The sequence below is a fragment of the Thermobia domestica genome, chromosome 4, assembly GCF_964235325.1.
Source record: "Thermobia domestica chromosome 4, izTheDome1.hap1.1, whole genome shotgun sequence".
NCBI classification, from domain to species: Eukaryota; Metazoa; Arthropoda; class Insecta; order Zygentoma; family Lepismatidae; genus Thermobia; species Thermobia domestica.
In genome coordinates, this window is record NC_137457.1 from 227,949,740 (window position 1) to 227,963,040 (window position 13,301).

The 13,301-nt window shown below is 33.9% G+C and overlaps 1 protein-coding gene across 1 annotated transcript; it reads right to left on the bottom strand.

The window, feature by feature from the left end:
* Window positions 1-1,371: 1,371 nt before the first annotated feature.
* Window positions 1,372-1,953, bottom strand: LOC145683045 (uncharacterized). The gene has a single exon (XM_081754404.1). It carries the CDS (start codon window positions 1,951-1,953, stop codon window positions 1,372-1,374), a length of 582 nt encoding a protein of 193 aa, XP_081610530.1.
* Window positions 1,954-13,301: the final 11,348 nt, after the last annotated feature.

Consider the following 13,301-nt stretch of genomic DNA (forward strand, 5'->3'; position numbering starts at 1 on the left):
AAAAATTGAACTTGAAAGGTCCATAGCTCCAAAACTATGGGTACTACCGTAGTCAGGTAAGACTTCAATATATGATGATAACAATTAAAGAGCCTCGTCCCAGAAAAAAAAGCCAAGTTTTTCGACGAAATTGCAGAGGATGAATCTCTTTTCATAAATATAGAAGAAAAATGATAACGATCTTGTTTTCTGCGTTGGATTCAATTACATCACAAATGGCTGATCGATTCCAGCGTATGAACCGTGTTTTGGAGGATTTTTCAGTAATTATTCTAAGTAATATGACAGTTATGTCGGGAGAACGCCATTGTTCGTTAAATGCCATACGCACTTTCACTTGGAGAGTTTGTCAGAATTGTCCCCTCTTGTTGCTCTTACGTTTAACATTGCCTTGCACTTTTGCATCGGCCTGTGAAACAGTTTTAGCAAGCTAGAACTTATAAAGAATGACTTGTGCCTTTCCTTGTCTCAAGAAGAAGTTACAAACCTCGCTATTTATCTGTTGAAAAGCTTCGCGTTGAGTCACTTGTGTTCGGCGATGTTATAAATGACTTTGGTCGGAAGTCAAGAAGATTCAACCTGTAGCTTTGTTTTCACATACGAAACCTTTTTATTCTTAAACATTTGTTTACTGTGTCCATTTTTTAACCATTTCAGTTTACATTTTCTTGCTTGTTGATATAATCTGATTGGTGCAATAATGTTGAGTGTATTTAAAGAGTTATATGCGAATAACATCACTGTATTGCATTAATGATTTTACTTATATTTTTCTACTACCTAAGAAATAAATACTATTCATACGTAAAGTATTTTTGTATTTATTTGCTGTCACACACTTTTTTGTGAATATATGAAATACGGTTTGAGATTTTTTAATTTTCTTTTAATATGTTATAACCACATACATTCTTTACAATATTCCAAATGTCTACCATTGGCACGCACACAGGCTTTGAGTCTCTTGGGCCAGTCATCTATTGCAGTACGGAGAGTATTAATCGGAAAGTACTCCATTGCAGCCACCAAGGAACACTTCAAACTTTCAAGTGAAGGGTGTCTTTTCTCGAAGACCATGGCTTCTAACACTGCCTACAGTTTGTAGTCCAGAGGGTTTAATTTGGGACTACCACAAGGCCACTCAGCACTGGAGATGAAATCTGGCACATTGGTCTCGAACCACTGTTGTGTCATCCTTGCCTTATAAGCTGGCGCAGAATCCTGCTGGAGGATCCAGTGATCATTGTTAAACATGGTATCACTCAAGTCCTTCACAATAGGCTCTAGAACAGTTTCCACATATACCCTGGCACTTGTTTTTACACCTTGCTCACAAAACTGAAGTGTGGTGTGGCCTTCATAGCTCACCCCCTACCAAACCATGACTGAGCAGGGGTGGTGACCTAACTGAACCTTAGGAAATCTCCCATAATCTTCTCGAGAGCTTGCCACATATATCCTATCATTATGGCAGTTAAAGCTCTCTTCAATTGTAAAGAGTGTCTCGTCGGTAAAGAGGATTTGCCGATGTCCATTGTTTGCGTACCGCTGTAGGAGCTGTCTTGCTTTCAGTTTCCTCTGCTGCTTCAGCTGTGGTGTCAAGAACTGCCCCATGCACCGCCGATAAGCTCTGACCTTCAGGCCAAAGAAAGTGACCTGGACTTTGATCTTGGGGCCATGTTGAGCTCCCATGATCTTCTGCTTCCGGAGTGGATTTTGCCGCACACGAGCCGCCACTGCTTTAACAGCTGCTACTGTTCTCACACTGTGCGGACGACCATCCCTTGGCCGGTCACATACACTGCCAGTCTCAGTAATCCACTTGATAGTCCGATAAACAAATCTTTTGCTGAATTTTAGATGTTTCAGCAGTTTGAAAATCTCACTTGATGAATTTCCACCCTTATGCAAGGCAATCACTGCAACTCTATTTTCGTACTCACTCCACTCCATGTTTAAGCGAAGCAGATCCACTCGTTCTCTTTCCCTGTTCGACTCACACTGGTCAGGTCTGACCTTGACCTAAATTGTACCTTGCCACCTGCACAACAGGTTCTACAGTCAAAGCCAAACGTTTGTGGCTTGACTAAGTAACATTGATTTTTCTATTTGTGAATGAACTGTATTCATGTTTCTTGGCAAAAGTGAAGTATTCTCGATTCAGAAAAAGATAAAAAAATCTTCAATGCTTTTAAATCATTTGCAGATTTTTATTATCTTCTAGAGTTAATACTACCGAAATTGAAACGGAATTGTTGCAATTCTAATATGTACATTAACACGTTTAGATAAAAGATATATCAAATTGAACGAAAGACATTATTTCAGCGCAGCATAACAACAAAAGCTGCTTCTCAGAAAAAATGAAAAGCTTGGTGAGATAAGTGTAGGGGTCATCGAATTTTCGTCTCGCCCCGGGCGCCGAAATCTCTAGCTTTGGCTCTGACTAGGAAGATAAAATCGTTCACATCCAGGAACTCTTTGAGACGGGTCCAAGGAATGATCTCATATGTATTCTTGAAAGAATGAAAATTCGCCACATTTTAGATGGAAGCCCTATTGGTACAGCTGAAAATCTGTACCATGAACTGTATTAGGTGATGAGATGTGCGATTTAACACTTTAACACCCAAGACCAACCTACAGAAATTATGTGGATTGATGACAAAAATAATTTAAATGAGAAATTAGGAAGTTAAAGATGAATATGGATAAATGTTTGGATAAATTAGTGTAAAAGGACTTGTTGGGATCTAACCATCAGTAGATTCTTGAAGTAGATTCTCAAGTCAGACGCGATTTCCAGTACAGAGAAGAACAATAAGCCGTATTGGTAATAAACTGAAAAGAGAACTTACCGAACAGGAGAATTGTCGACCCTTCATTATTTGTTCAATTGGGCGGTGTTATGCAACAACCATTCAACCCACAACGGATCAGTTTTGAAGAAATGGCAGTTATAGGTTTCTCAACCCCATAAAATATTACCGTATGTAGGTTTACTTTTCTCTTTATAAATGACAGACCGATCGTAAACCCGTTATCATGGTCTTTTAGTATGTTCCTTATATATGTTCGAACCCACAAGCAGGGTTAACTCATTTTTTTTAAAGTTTTGGGTTGACTGGTTGTTGCATAACACCGCCCAATTATGAATAGATTATTCACTCAGATTCTTAGTTATTGGCTAATTGCCAGAGTGTAAATATCAAGGGCTCAGAAAAGGGTGCTGAAGAAGGAAAGCACAGATTCTAATTGCTTCTCCCTTCACGAATGTATTAAAGTAGCAAAGAGAAAAGGACAAGCATTTGTGTGTACACAATGCCTTCGACACTGCGTTTCACAGAGGGATACAACGGACATCAGAAAGACGAAAAGTTGACGAACACTTTGTTCGATTAGTTGGTATTTCGAACAATGAAATCAATATCGTAACTGAATACATAAGATAAACTTGAAAATAAAGCAAGTAAAGTAACCAGATACTCTAAATCTTTTCCTTTTAATATCGTGTAGGAACTCTTGAAAAGACTAGAGATAGCTGAAGGTGGATTCGATATTGATCAATAACAGGTGGACTTTCTAATGTATGCAGACGATCTTCTGGAGAATAATTCGACAAAATAGATTCAAGATACATCATGGGCTGCCGAAGAGTTCTCAAGTCGTCTATATCTCACCTGCGGATAGGTGCTTCGTTTTCCGAAGTGTCCCCAATAAGAAGATTTAGTACTATACCAATCCAGAAGTTTGGATCGGCTCTGTAAAGGTAAAGAACATTGCAGTGTATGAAGAATTTGATTCCTTTGTTGCATTTTTTCAATCATAGATGGTATGCACTTCCACCTAATGGAGATATATATGACATTTTTGATTGATAAGTTGGGTCGTTTGCGCGTTATACCATGGCAACAGATTAATATTATTACAATTTCTCTTCTTCCAAGCTTTTCCTACATTTGGACGATTGCCGAAATGGGGCCCATTATGCCGAAAGCCCTAGATTACTTAATTAAAAGTACTGTTAAAAAGATTTTGAATCTCCCGGTACCAGTGACCAATGATTTACTCTAGGAAGTAAGACATGCAGTATAATGTGTGAAGTTGGTCATGAGACGTGTAATAGTTAAGATGTTTCTTAGGTTATTTTTAAATATTAACAGTATTCTAAAGTATTTAGCAGTCCGAAGTGCAAAGGAGAACCAGCTGATCAAACTAGGAAGAGAGTTTGGGATAGGAGGCAGAACGATACTTGAAAAGTTAATGAAAATCAAGGATCTTGAAAGTAAACGGTTTGCTGAGGACTTAAATAATTTGGAATCTCAGGGTTCCCTATTATAGAAGAATTGAATCTTCCAATGTCTTCCTGACGGACGACAGACTAATGTCCAGTAAGCGAAATATAGATACCTTCAAGCTTCTGACAATGACACTCGAAGTAAAATTGTCACTGTAAACAGCAAACATAATTGATGAGGACTTATATGGGAGACTTTTACAAGAATGAACCATTGGGACAAGTTTTGGATGAGTAGTTAGCCCAAACGAAAAGAGTACATAGGCATAACAAGATCGTCAACCTAATCGTGACTGAAAGTAAAAGAGTAAGCATTTAGAATGATTAAATAAAATTTATCATTATTAACGAAGAAAGGTTCAAGCTGGATCTAATAGTGGAGACAAACCTAAAGTGATTTATAGTGAATGTTATGGTAAATTTCTAAGAAGAAATGCCATTGGAGAGAGCAAGTATGGCGAATATCGAGAGAAATTGGAAGTTAGAGGACTTCACCAAGGTGAAGAAGTTTAGAATATTGCCAATAGTATTGAAAAATGTGGAGCAATAACAAGAGCAATAGAGAAAGCATTGGAAGAAATTCATTGTAGAAAGATCTATTATGAAGGTGATGTTCATCATAGTTCTGCGCTCATCATTTGAGATAGCTAACAGTCCCCTGGACCATTGACGTACTCCACTATATCAGTTAATATTTTTTATTGTATGTTTATGTATGTGCATTTAACTAATTTAAGGGATGTCGGTTTGTTATAAGGCAGATGTAAATCTGAAAGGACTTCTAGAACGCCCTTAGACTTCTCATTTAAAATAATAAGATATGCGTTTAAGCATCTGATATTTGACTTACAATAGAAGGAAAGATGGTGCGAAAAACAAAGAGTTGGAGTTAAAATTATTATAATAAAATTGCAAACATACAATTACACAATATACTTCAATAATATATATGGTTTCAATGTTGTTATATCACGTCCTTCGTAGTGTTGTCGTGACGTGAAAGGATTCTGGTAACTTCTACATGAAACCAAGATGAAAATCAGATACATTTTGTATTTAAAATTACAAAATTAGACCAGAAAATTTTCATTCTAGAGGAGAATTCTACAAATATGAATTCTCATCTCGTCTCATTGGCAACGCTAGATCAAGCTAGTTGTTGCGTAGGAGGTTGAGGTGGAAAGATTAAAGTTTGAAGTGGGCTGCTTGACAATATTGAATGTTCCTTATAACTCCAGCGAAATTCAGAAAAAAAAATCTGAATTACGTATCCCATAGCCATTAAAAAACATACAGAACATATTTTCAGGGTAACTCTTACAAGTGTTATGCTATTGTAAGATTAATATTACTTCTGAAAATGATTATAGTGAATATGGATATGAATAACAAAACTAGTTGCATAAGTTTTTAAAAGTATCAAGTTTGAAAAGAAAAAAGTTTGTCTTTCACTGTTCCGTCATTGCTCAAAGATACCAGTGATCGAGCAATTGGCCGGAAATCACGCGACCGCTTCTTATATCAATTCATGAAGAAGATGAGTGTTGGTGTACTCATCTTGATCTGTATTTATGTAATGTATTTAAAAGTCCAGTATTCAAAAATAGCTACCAAACCACTTTCAACCATATGTAGTTCATTGTAATACATAGGCTTGAAATAACCATACAACTGGTTAAAGACGATTGCCTTTGTTTTTGAATTTCATCTGTGTATAACAATACAAGGCTTTTTAGATAGAGGAAAGGGAGAGACAGGTAATTAAATAAGGCCTTACATCTGATATGTTTGAACTGTAGGCAACTTGTGGTTACAGGCTAAACTCAGTCCTCTGAAGTCAATTGACAAATGCAATTAAGATATTCAGTAGAACAAAGTATTAGCGTTATTACGTATTGCAAACACAAGTGTAACTCTAGGCTCTAAAGTTTCAAAATTATATTACATGTAAAAACGGTTAGTAGAATTAATTCTTTGTCATCTGATAGAAATTCAGAGTCAGTCCAGTTGAAATTTCTGTCCTCATAAATAAAAGTTGTGAATTTATTATGTCCTGAATCAACGATACTTGCATTTACACTACCCACACACGCTGACATTTTAACAATACTTTTATTCCAGCCCTTCCAAAGGGCTAGATTTTAATAATAATCCTAAAAGACAGATGCACAGTAATCAAAGTTTACAAGTCAATCCCGAAAGAGAAATTATCCAATCCCATAGTCCTTTAAGAAGAAAAGGAAAATTTTCTTCTTCACCTTCTTTTCTTCCAAAAGGTTCACATTCCTCGAAAAGAGGAAATGAAATTTCTTTAGTTTAACGTCCTATGATTATGCTCTTTATGCTAGAGGAGACAGATGATTATTAAAAGTGAAGGACTGTAATATTAGTTTTTGGGCTCCCATTGGGAATCGATACCAGAACCACGTACAGTAAATGCATAGGTAGTGATGTGGGATGGAAAATTTTCCGCTATATATTACCGAATAATTTTCCGTTCTGGACAAATATCAGTGATCGAGTAACAATTCCTTATTAACCGTAAAATTGATTGAATTCATGTATAGACATGTTAAAAAAAAGTGGAAGATCCTTTAAAGAATCTGAAAATTTTCAGGGCTCGGAAGATTTACAGTACTATGTAGGAACAAGTGAAACAATCTTTTATGAATTGAAAATTTTCTGTCCTGTATGGAAAAATTGAAAATCTTTTTATGAGTCGGAAAATTTCATTATTTTGAAGCAAAAAGCAGAACAACTTTATATGAATCGGAAAGTATTATTGTTCTGTAGAAACAAGTGAAAGGAATTTCATGAATCGGAAAATTTTCATTACGATGTAAGAACAAATGAAAAAAACTTTTCACAAGGCGGAGAATTTCGAATATTATGTATAATGATGTAAGGTAGAAAATTTTCCATTATGTTTAACTGCACATTGTGATTTTCCAATTAGTTTTCGGAAACCGGAAAATTTTCTAATATTTCCTATTTGGCAAGTAAAAATTTACATAGTGTTCCCCCCTCTCTCTCTCTGTCTGTGTGTGTGTGTGTGCGTGTAAGGTGCAAAGTGCAGGGAACATAAATCGAGTACGCATATTCCATCCCATTGTTCAAGATGTAACAAGAAAGCGTAAGAAACATTTGTGATTTTATCAATTATTTCAAAAATAGAAAATTGCCTTATTTCTTCACATGTAGTCCTGCGTATGTAATTAATAAGTACATAAAAGTTCCATAGTCACTTCAGTTAAATATTCTTTTTAACTGAAAATAAGAAGAAATGCTTCGATTTCATTTTGTTCAAATACCTGAGAAAACTTCGTCTTACTCGTAATAAACTGGCGAAATATGATTTTGTGAGATTAAATGTGACTTCTGATAGAAAACTACATTCAAGTTTTTGAAACATTTTTGCAGAAATGAAGAATTATGAAAGTTTATGAAGAATTAGGAAGGATTATGAAAGTTCATGAAACTTTTTCAGACAACATTTGTTCCAAATAAATTTTACGTCTAAACAAAAATTTAGGAACAAGTAGAGTATATTTTTATGAATCGGAAAATTTTCGTCACTGAGCACAGGGCTATATAACAGTCCAGATGACTTCCACAGTTCTCAAATCGAAATGTATCGGAATTCTTCCCTGGTAAAAACTCAAAGAAGTAATTTATTTGTGATCCGATAAACATACACTTAAAACAAACTCAAGCATCCAGAGCCTTAACTTTAACTTGATTTAAACTTACAAGTTATTGCGCAAGTCTCTAAGCTATCAACTCTAAATAAATCTTATGGTCACTGACATCGTCATTCCTGCGTTTTACAGGTTGTTTTTGTTTTAAATGAAATAGAATAAAACGTAATCATTTTTTTAATAATCTGATTAATATAAGGTAGAAGCTCACTAAATTGTTAACTGTGCTATGTTGTTCTAAATTGGTGATTTCCATGAAATGTCACTATCCACAATACATCTGCATTACTGCTAGACTATTCATTAATTATTTTAGCTTGAAAAAGTTTAATTGCTTAGGTATTTGTTTCCTAAATGTTATTTCAGTCATAAAATATTTTATAAGTCAATATAAGTCAAGTTATATATAAGATTTTATATATAAAGAAAGGAAACGTTTTCAAAAATAACAGGTTATAGTTATAGAAAATATGGAAATACCGTACGCTAAATGCTCAGCAAATCAAATGCTTGGTAAAAACCATTGCTATAACAACTCCTTGTTGTTTGATGCACACCGTCTGATTAACTTAAAATTTATCAACAATATTTGAAAAATCAACAAGAAAATCTTACAATCAACCAATCAGAATTGGGACTCTTATTTCCTACAACATCATATTTTAGCAAATTATCTTTCCATTAATCAAAATTCCGCATATATGATAAATAAAGTTCCCTAATCACAATTAACATTGTTCGATAGTAGAAGGATAGAATAAACTATGTGACTTATAACAATGTATACAACAAGCAATAAATAACGGGACGGTGTAATTGATCATTTCAATGCCCAAATTTGTAATAGTGATCCTATAGACACTCGTTACAATTATTTAATCATTATCAGTTAACACGAGCGTAAGAGTACAAGATGGAGCAATATGTGCCTGTCAAAATTGTCAAATCATTATTTTCCTAATTATGAACCAATCTAAACGTACAAGATGATCTTATACACTCGCTCCCAAAAATTGTTATTTTTTTATTTTAACGCCCATCTAAGGCTACATACAAGTACAGCTACTTCAGTTGGAGTTTGACTGAGAAGCAAAGAAGGTTACCAATAAAATAATTGTCAAAATATGTTAGTATTGATGAGTGGGATTTCAGAAAGGATTAACGATACAAGTATTATGTAATTGATGGCTTAAGTTAACATAATACAACTTGTGTGCTATTATTAAGTGTTTTACATTTTCTCAGATTAAGAAAGAACATATAGTTATTAGTTTACGTTGCGCTAAGAGCGATTGAAATGGTGTTCTAATTTCATAATACTATTGATTATTTCCAAATGTATTATTTAGGAGCGTAACGCTTTCTTGTATTACAGATTTTTAGAAAAAAACTTAGTAGAGTGATTACCTGTGGAGAATACAACTAGATAAATCACACATATAGGCGTTGCCAAGATTGCTTTAGGTCTGTAATTTTGAAGTAAGTAATTCTTTAGTCAAAGTCGTTGTATACTGCAGCAGTACCTGTCGAGTTGTGCTAATTGATTCAGCAAAAAAAAAAAAAATCTCTGCCCCAGAGACATGTGATACTTGGTCATTAACCTTATGATAGCTTGAGAGCAATTATTTTGAAATGTGCTCGAATTCATGTTAGATGAAGCCGTATATGTTCATATATATCTTGGAATATATTCCTTTTTTCTTACCTTGGGGAGGTCACTATTAAAAAATCGGGCATTGGAATGATCAATTACACCGTCCCGTTATTTATTGCTTGTTCTTACGGTATATACTTTAACATTATTTACAAACGTCTCAACTTCCCTACCTGAAAGTGTAATGAGGAGCTACTATGATGTGTTTGAGACCATGAAGCGAAGACACTTTCATATACTCCTGTATTGATGTTCGAAACGCAAGTAAGAATGAATGCACTCTGCTCTTTCTTTTAGCCACACTAGTTCTGAAAGAAAGATCAAGATTATTACTTCAAAGCTGAGGCTCTCCTTAACAATGTGTTTTATCCTACTAATAATATTTCATATTAGTAATGAACTTACACAAATGTTTAGAGAAATTAACCATATTTTAGTTCAGAGGTAAAAAGCGACTTTTATTGTCTCTCGCCAACCATGAACCATGGGTGAATGATATTTAAGGGAACAGTCAGTTCATGTTGAAGCAAGACATGGTTAGTGGTATATTCAACAGGTTATCTTTAAATGTTAGAGTATTTGATATTAACTTTGTATAATTCTTACGATTTTCCTTAATGAATGATTTATTAAATGTGGTAGTCGAATTGGACTTGTAAAATATTGCACATAAGAAAGTTATTGATGCTGATAAAGTGTGTGCAAAGTTTGTTATAGGCGATAGTTTTTAACAAAATTTTTGCACAACTTGTTGTATTATATATTAAGAGAAAAACTAATTCTTATCAGGAAGTAAGGAAGTACAGAGGTTTCTCTCTTCAGGAGGTAACTATAAAGAGAGAAACTAATACTATTATCAGGAAACATGATATGAAAGCCAAATGTGTTGAAACCATGCCATTTCCGATTTAATAATAACCAAGTACAATTAAAAACCAAATACACTAAAGTGATATTTTGTGAAGCTAAGTATATCTTATTCTTAGCAGATATAAACAAAGGCTCTTATATAGATATATCGACTAGTTCCACAAGCAAGAAAAAGACTGAGAAATTTCAATACATATTTACATGATTCAGTATATTAAAGTTGGCCATCTCGTGTAGCCACCTGAAAACGTTGTGGGTATTCGGCAATGATATGACGTTCATTTTTCAGAGAAATTGCTATGATTGGTCACTAGAAGATTCATTTCAGACAGTCAGTGATAAGGTGTCGCTTACAGCAGATTTGGACCACGTAACATAATCAATAAGTTAAAGCCAGGTGTATGGTAAACTCTGACACATGTTCCTATTTGGAATTGGTCCATTGGTACAAAAGAAATCCTATTTCTATACCCAAAATCACATTGCGATGTTATGACATTTAATACAGAAACTTACAAACATGATTGAACAAATTCTTTCTTTGTCTTACCTCCTAGTCATCTCGTTTGTAATTGGAGAAACGTGAACAATTGTATTCGTAGGGAATACTTGATGAAGATTCTGTAGTCTACGCATATATACTCTTCTTTGTGTAACTTCATGTCTGTTATAAACTGCAAAATCTGAGATCCGTTTTTCCCTTTTGAATTTAAATACTTTCAGAAAACAAAAATAGAATGTTTCAATGACGGATATTAAGCTTCCGCCGAAAAACAAACATCCAATGCCACCAAAAGACACTGTAAAAGAGAAAAGTCAATGACATTTCTGTTAGGATCTTTTAAGTCAATTATTAATTATTAATTTAAAAAGAGTGAATTTCGTTTAACGTTTCGTAAAACTACCGTAGACTATGCGAAATCAGTACTGAAACTGGAACTAGAACACCTATAACCTATAGTTGCAATAGTTTTATAACATGAAAGATATAATTTGTTACTCGCACATTGAAACCACTTTTTTTGCTCTAAGGAAATTAAAATTAAACGAGGAAGTACTAGTACATATCTACCACTACCGTATTTAATGAAAGAATGAAGTGAGAGATGAAATATAGTCTTGTGGTACTGAATCATTACAGAATCATTTTGCCCTATCTATTAAGTCTTTTCATTATGATGACGTGTGCGAAAACCGGAAATTGTTAATTGTGACTGTTTTCAAATGGACTGGAATAAATTCTTGGGACACTGAATCGATATATATATATATATATATATATATATATATATATATATATATATATATATATATATATATATCAGAGAGAAAGAGAGAGAGAGAGAGAGAGAGATAAACATATTATCATTATATCTTATCGCTTATTCACCACTGGGATCGAGGTTGAAACCGGGAATTGTTAATTTCTACCATTCCATGTTCTAAATGGCAGCTAATTTAATAGCTAAAACCTATTGTTGAGATACTTAATAGATCCTAAGAAAACATTTTGGTCATCTCCCACCTTTTTCTTTCTATTGTGATTAAAATTGAAATCGGAAGTTGTAGTAAATTTTTAACACTTCCACTTTTAATAAAGAGATGTGGACGGAGACGTATCTTTTACAGACACTGAAATTAGTCCGACAAACTGCCAGTCGTGCCTCTTACTATTTCTGTTCTATGCCGATCAACATTAAAACCGGAAATGGTTAACTGTTAAAGTTAGAATAGAGACCTAACGGACCAGGTGGTAACTATCATTGAGACATTGAATCGATACAAAAAACAAAAAAGTTTTTCGGTATCTCTTGACGAATTTGCTTTTATATCTGTCAATCGACAGACGGACATAGGTATTTATACCTAGCACAGTTTGGAAGTCTGACACTAGAGAACATTCTCGTAAGTGTGAACATGCAAATAATTTACAGTGAATGATAAATGAAATGATCTACTTGTAAAATAACATTTACTTGATTTATTTAAATTTTCAGCAGAGATATTGAATTTATTTCATTATTTTCATTTTTATTTTAACAATTTTTGTATCACGCCCTCGCCAGTAGCGTAGTGACTATGGGGCATGTATTCGGTACATAGTTTGGACTTGATTCCCAACGTAAGAGTATGAATATTACTAGTGTAGTTCAGATTTACTTTGAAATGGTCTCGTCGTTTATAATCCCGCTAATGAAAAATCGCGCTAACATAGTTGAATCAAACAATTTTAAACCAACCAGGAAACTCAAAAAATAACAACAATAGTGAAAAGTATATCAGACATTCTCACGTAACCCAGTCTTCTAATGCGAGCACAATCGGTAATAATGAACAGGCAATATGAATGGGAAAGAAATAATTTAAAGTAGTTGAAGGTAGTGAAGTGGGAACATTTTACATTTCAGTTTAATGGCATTGATGCATATATATTCATGGTGCATGATGCATTGATGCATATAAATTTCATTAAAACATTAAATACTCACGAGCATATTCTATGTATTTATATTGATAAAATACTCCTGAGTATGCGCAAATGATTAGTTACGAATTATCGATATTACCGAAGATAAAAGTGAATTGAAGGGAAGGTTTACAATAGAAAGAAAGAAAAAGGAAAGAAAAATGATTGAAAAGTTTATATGTTTAAGGAACTTTTAATTTATTTGCTTACATATATTAGCAATATCTATTAGATGTGTCTTCACATTAAAGTAGAAACCGAACAGTAAAATAAATACCTTCAAACGTTTCATTTGTAGGTTTATCAAATAGTTCA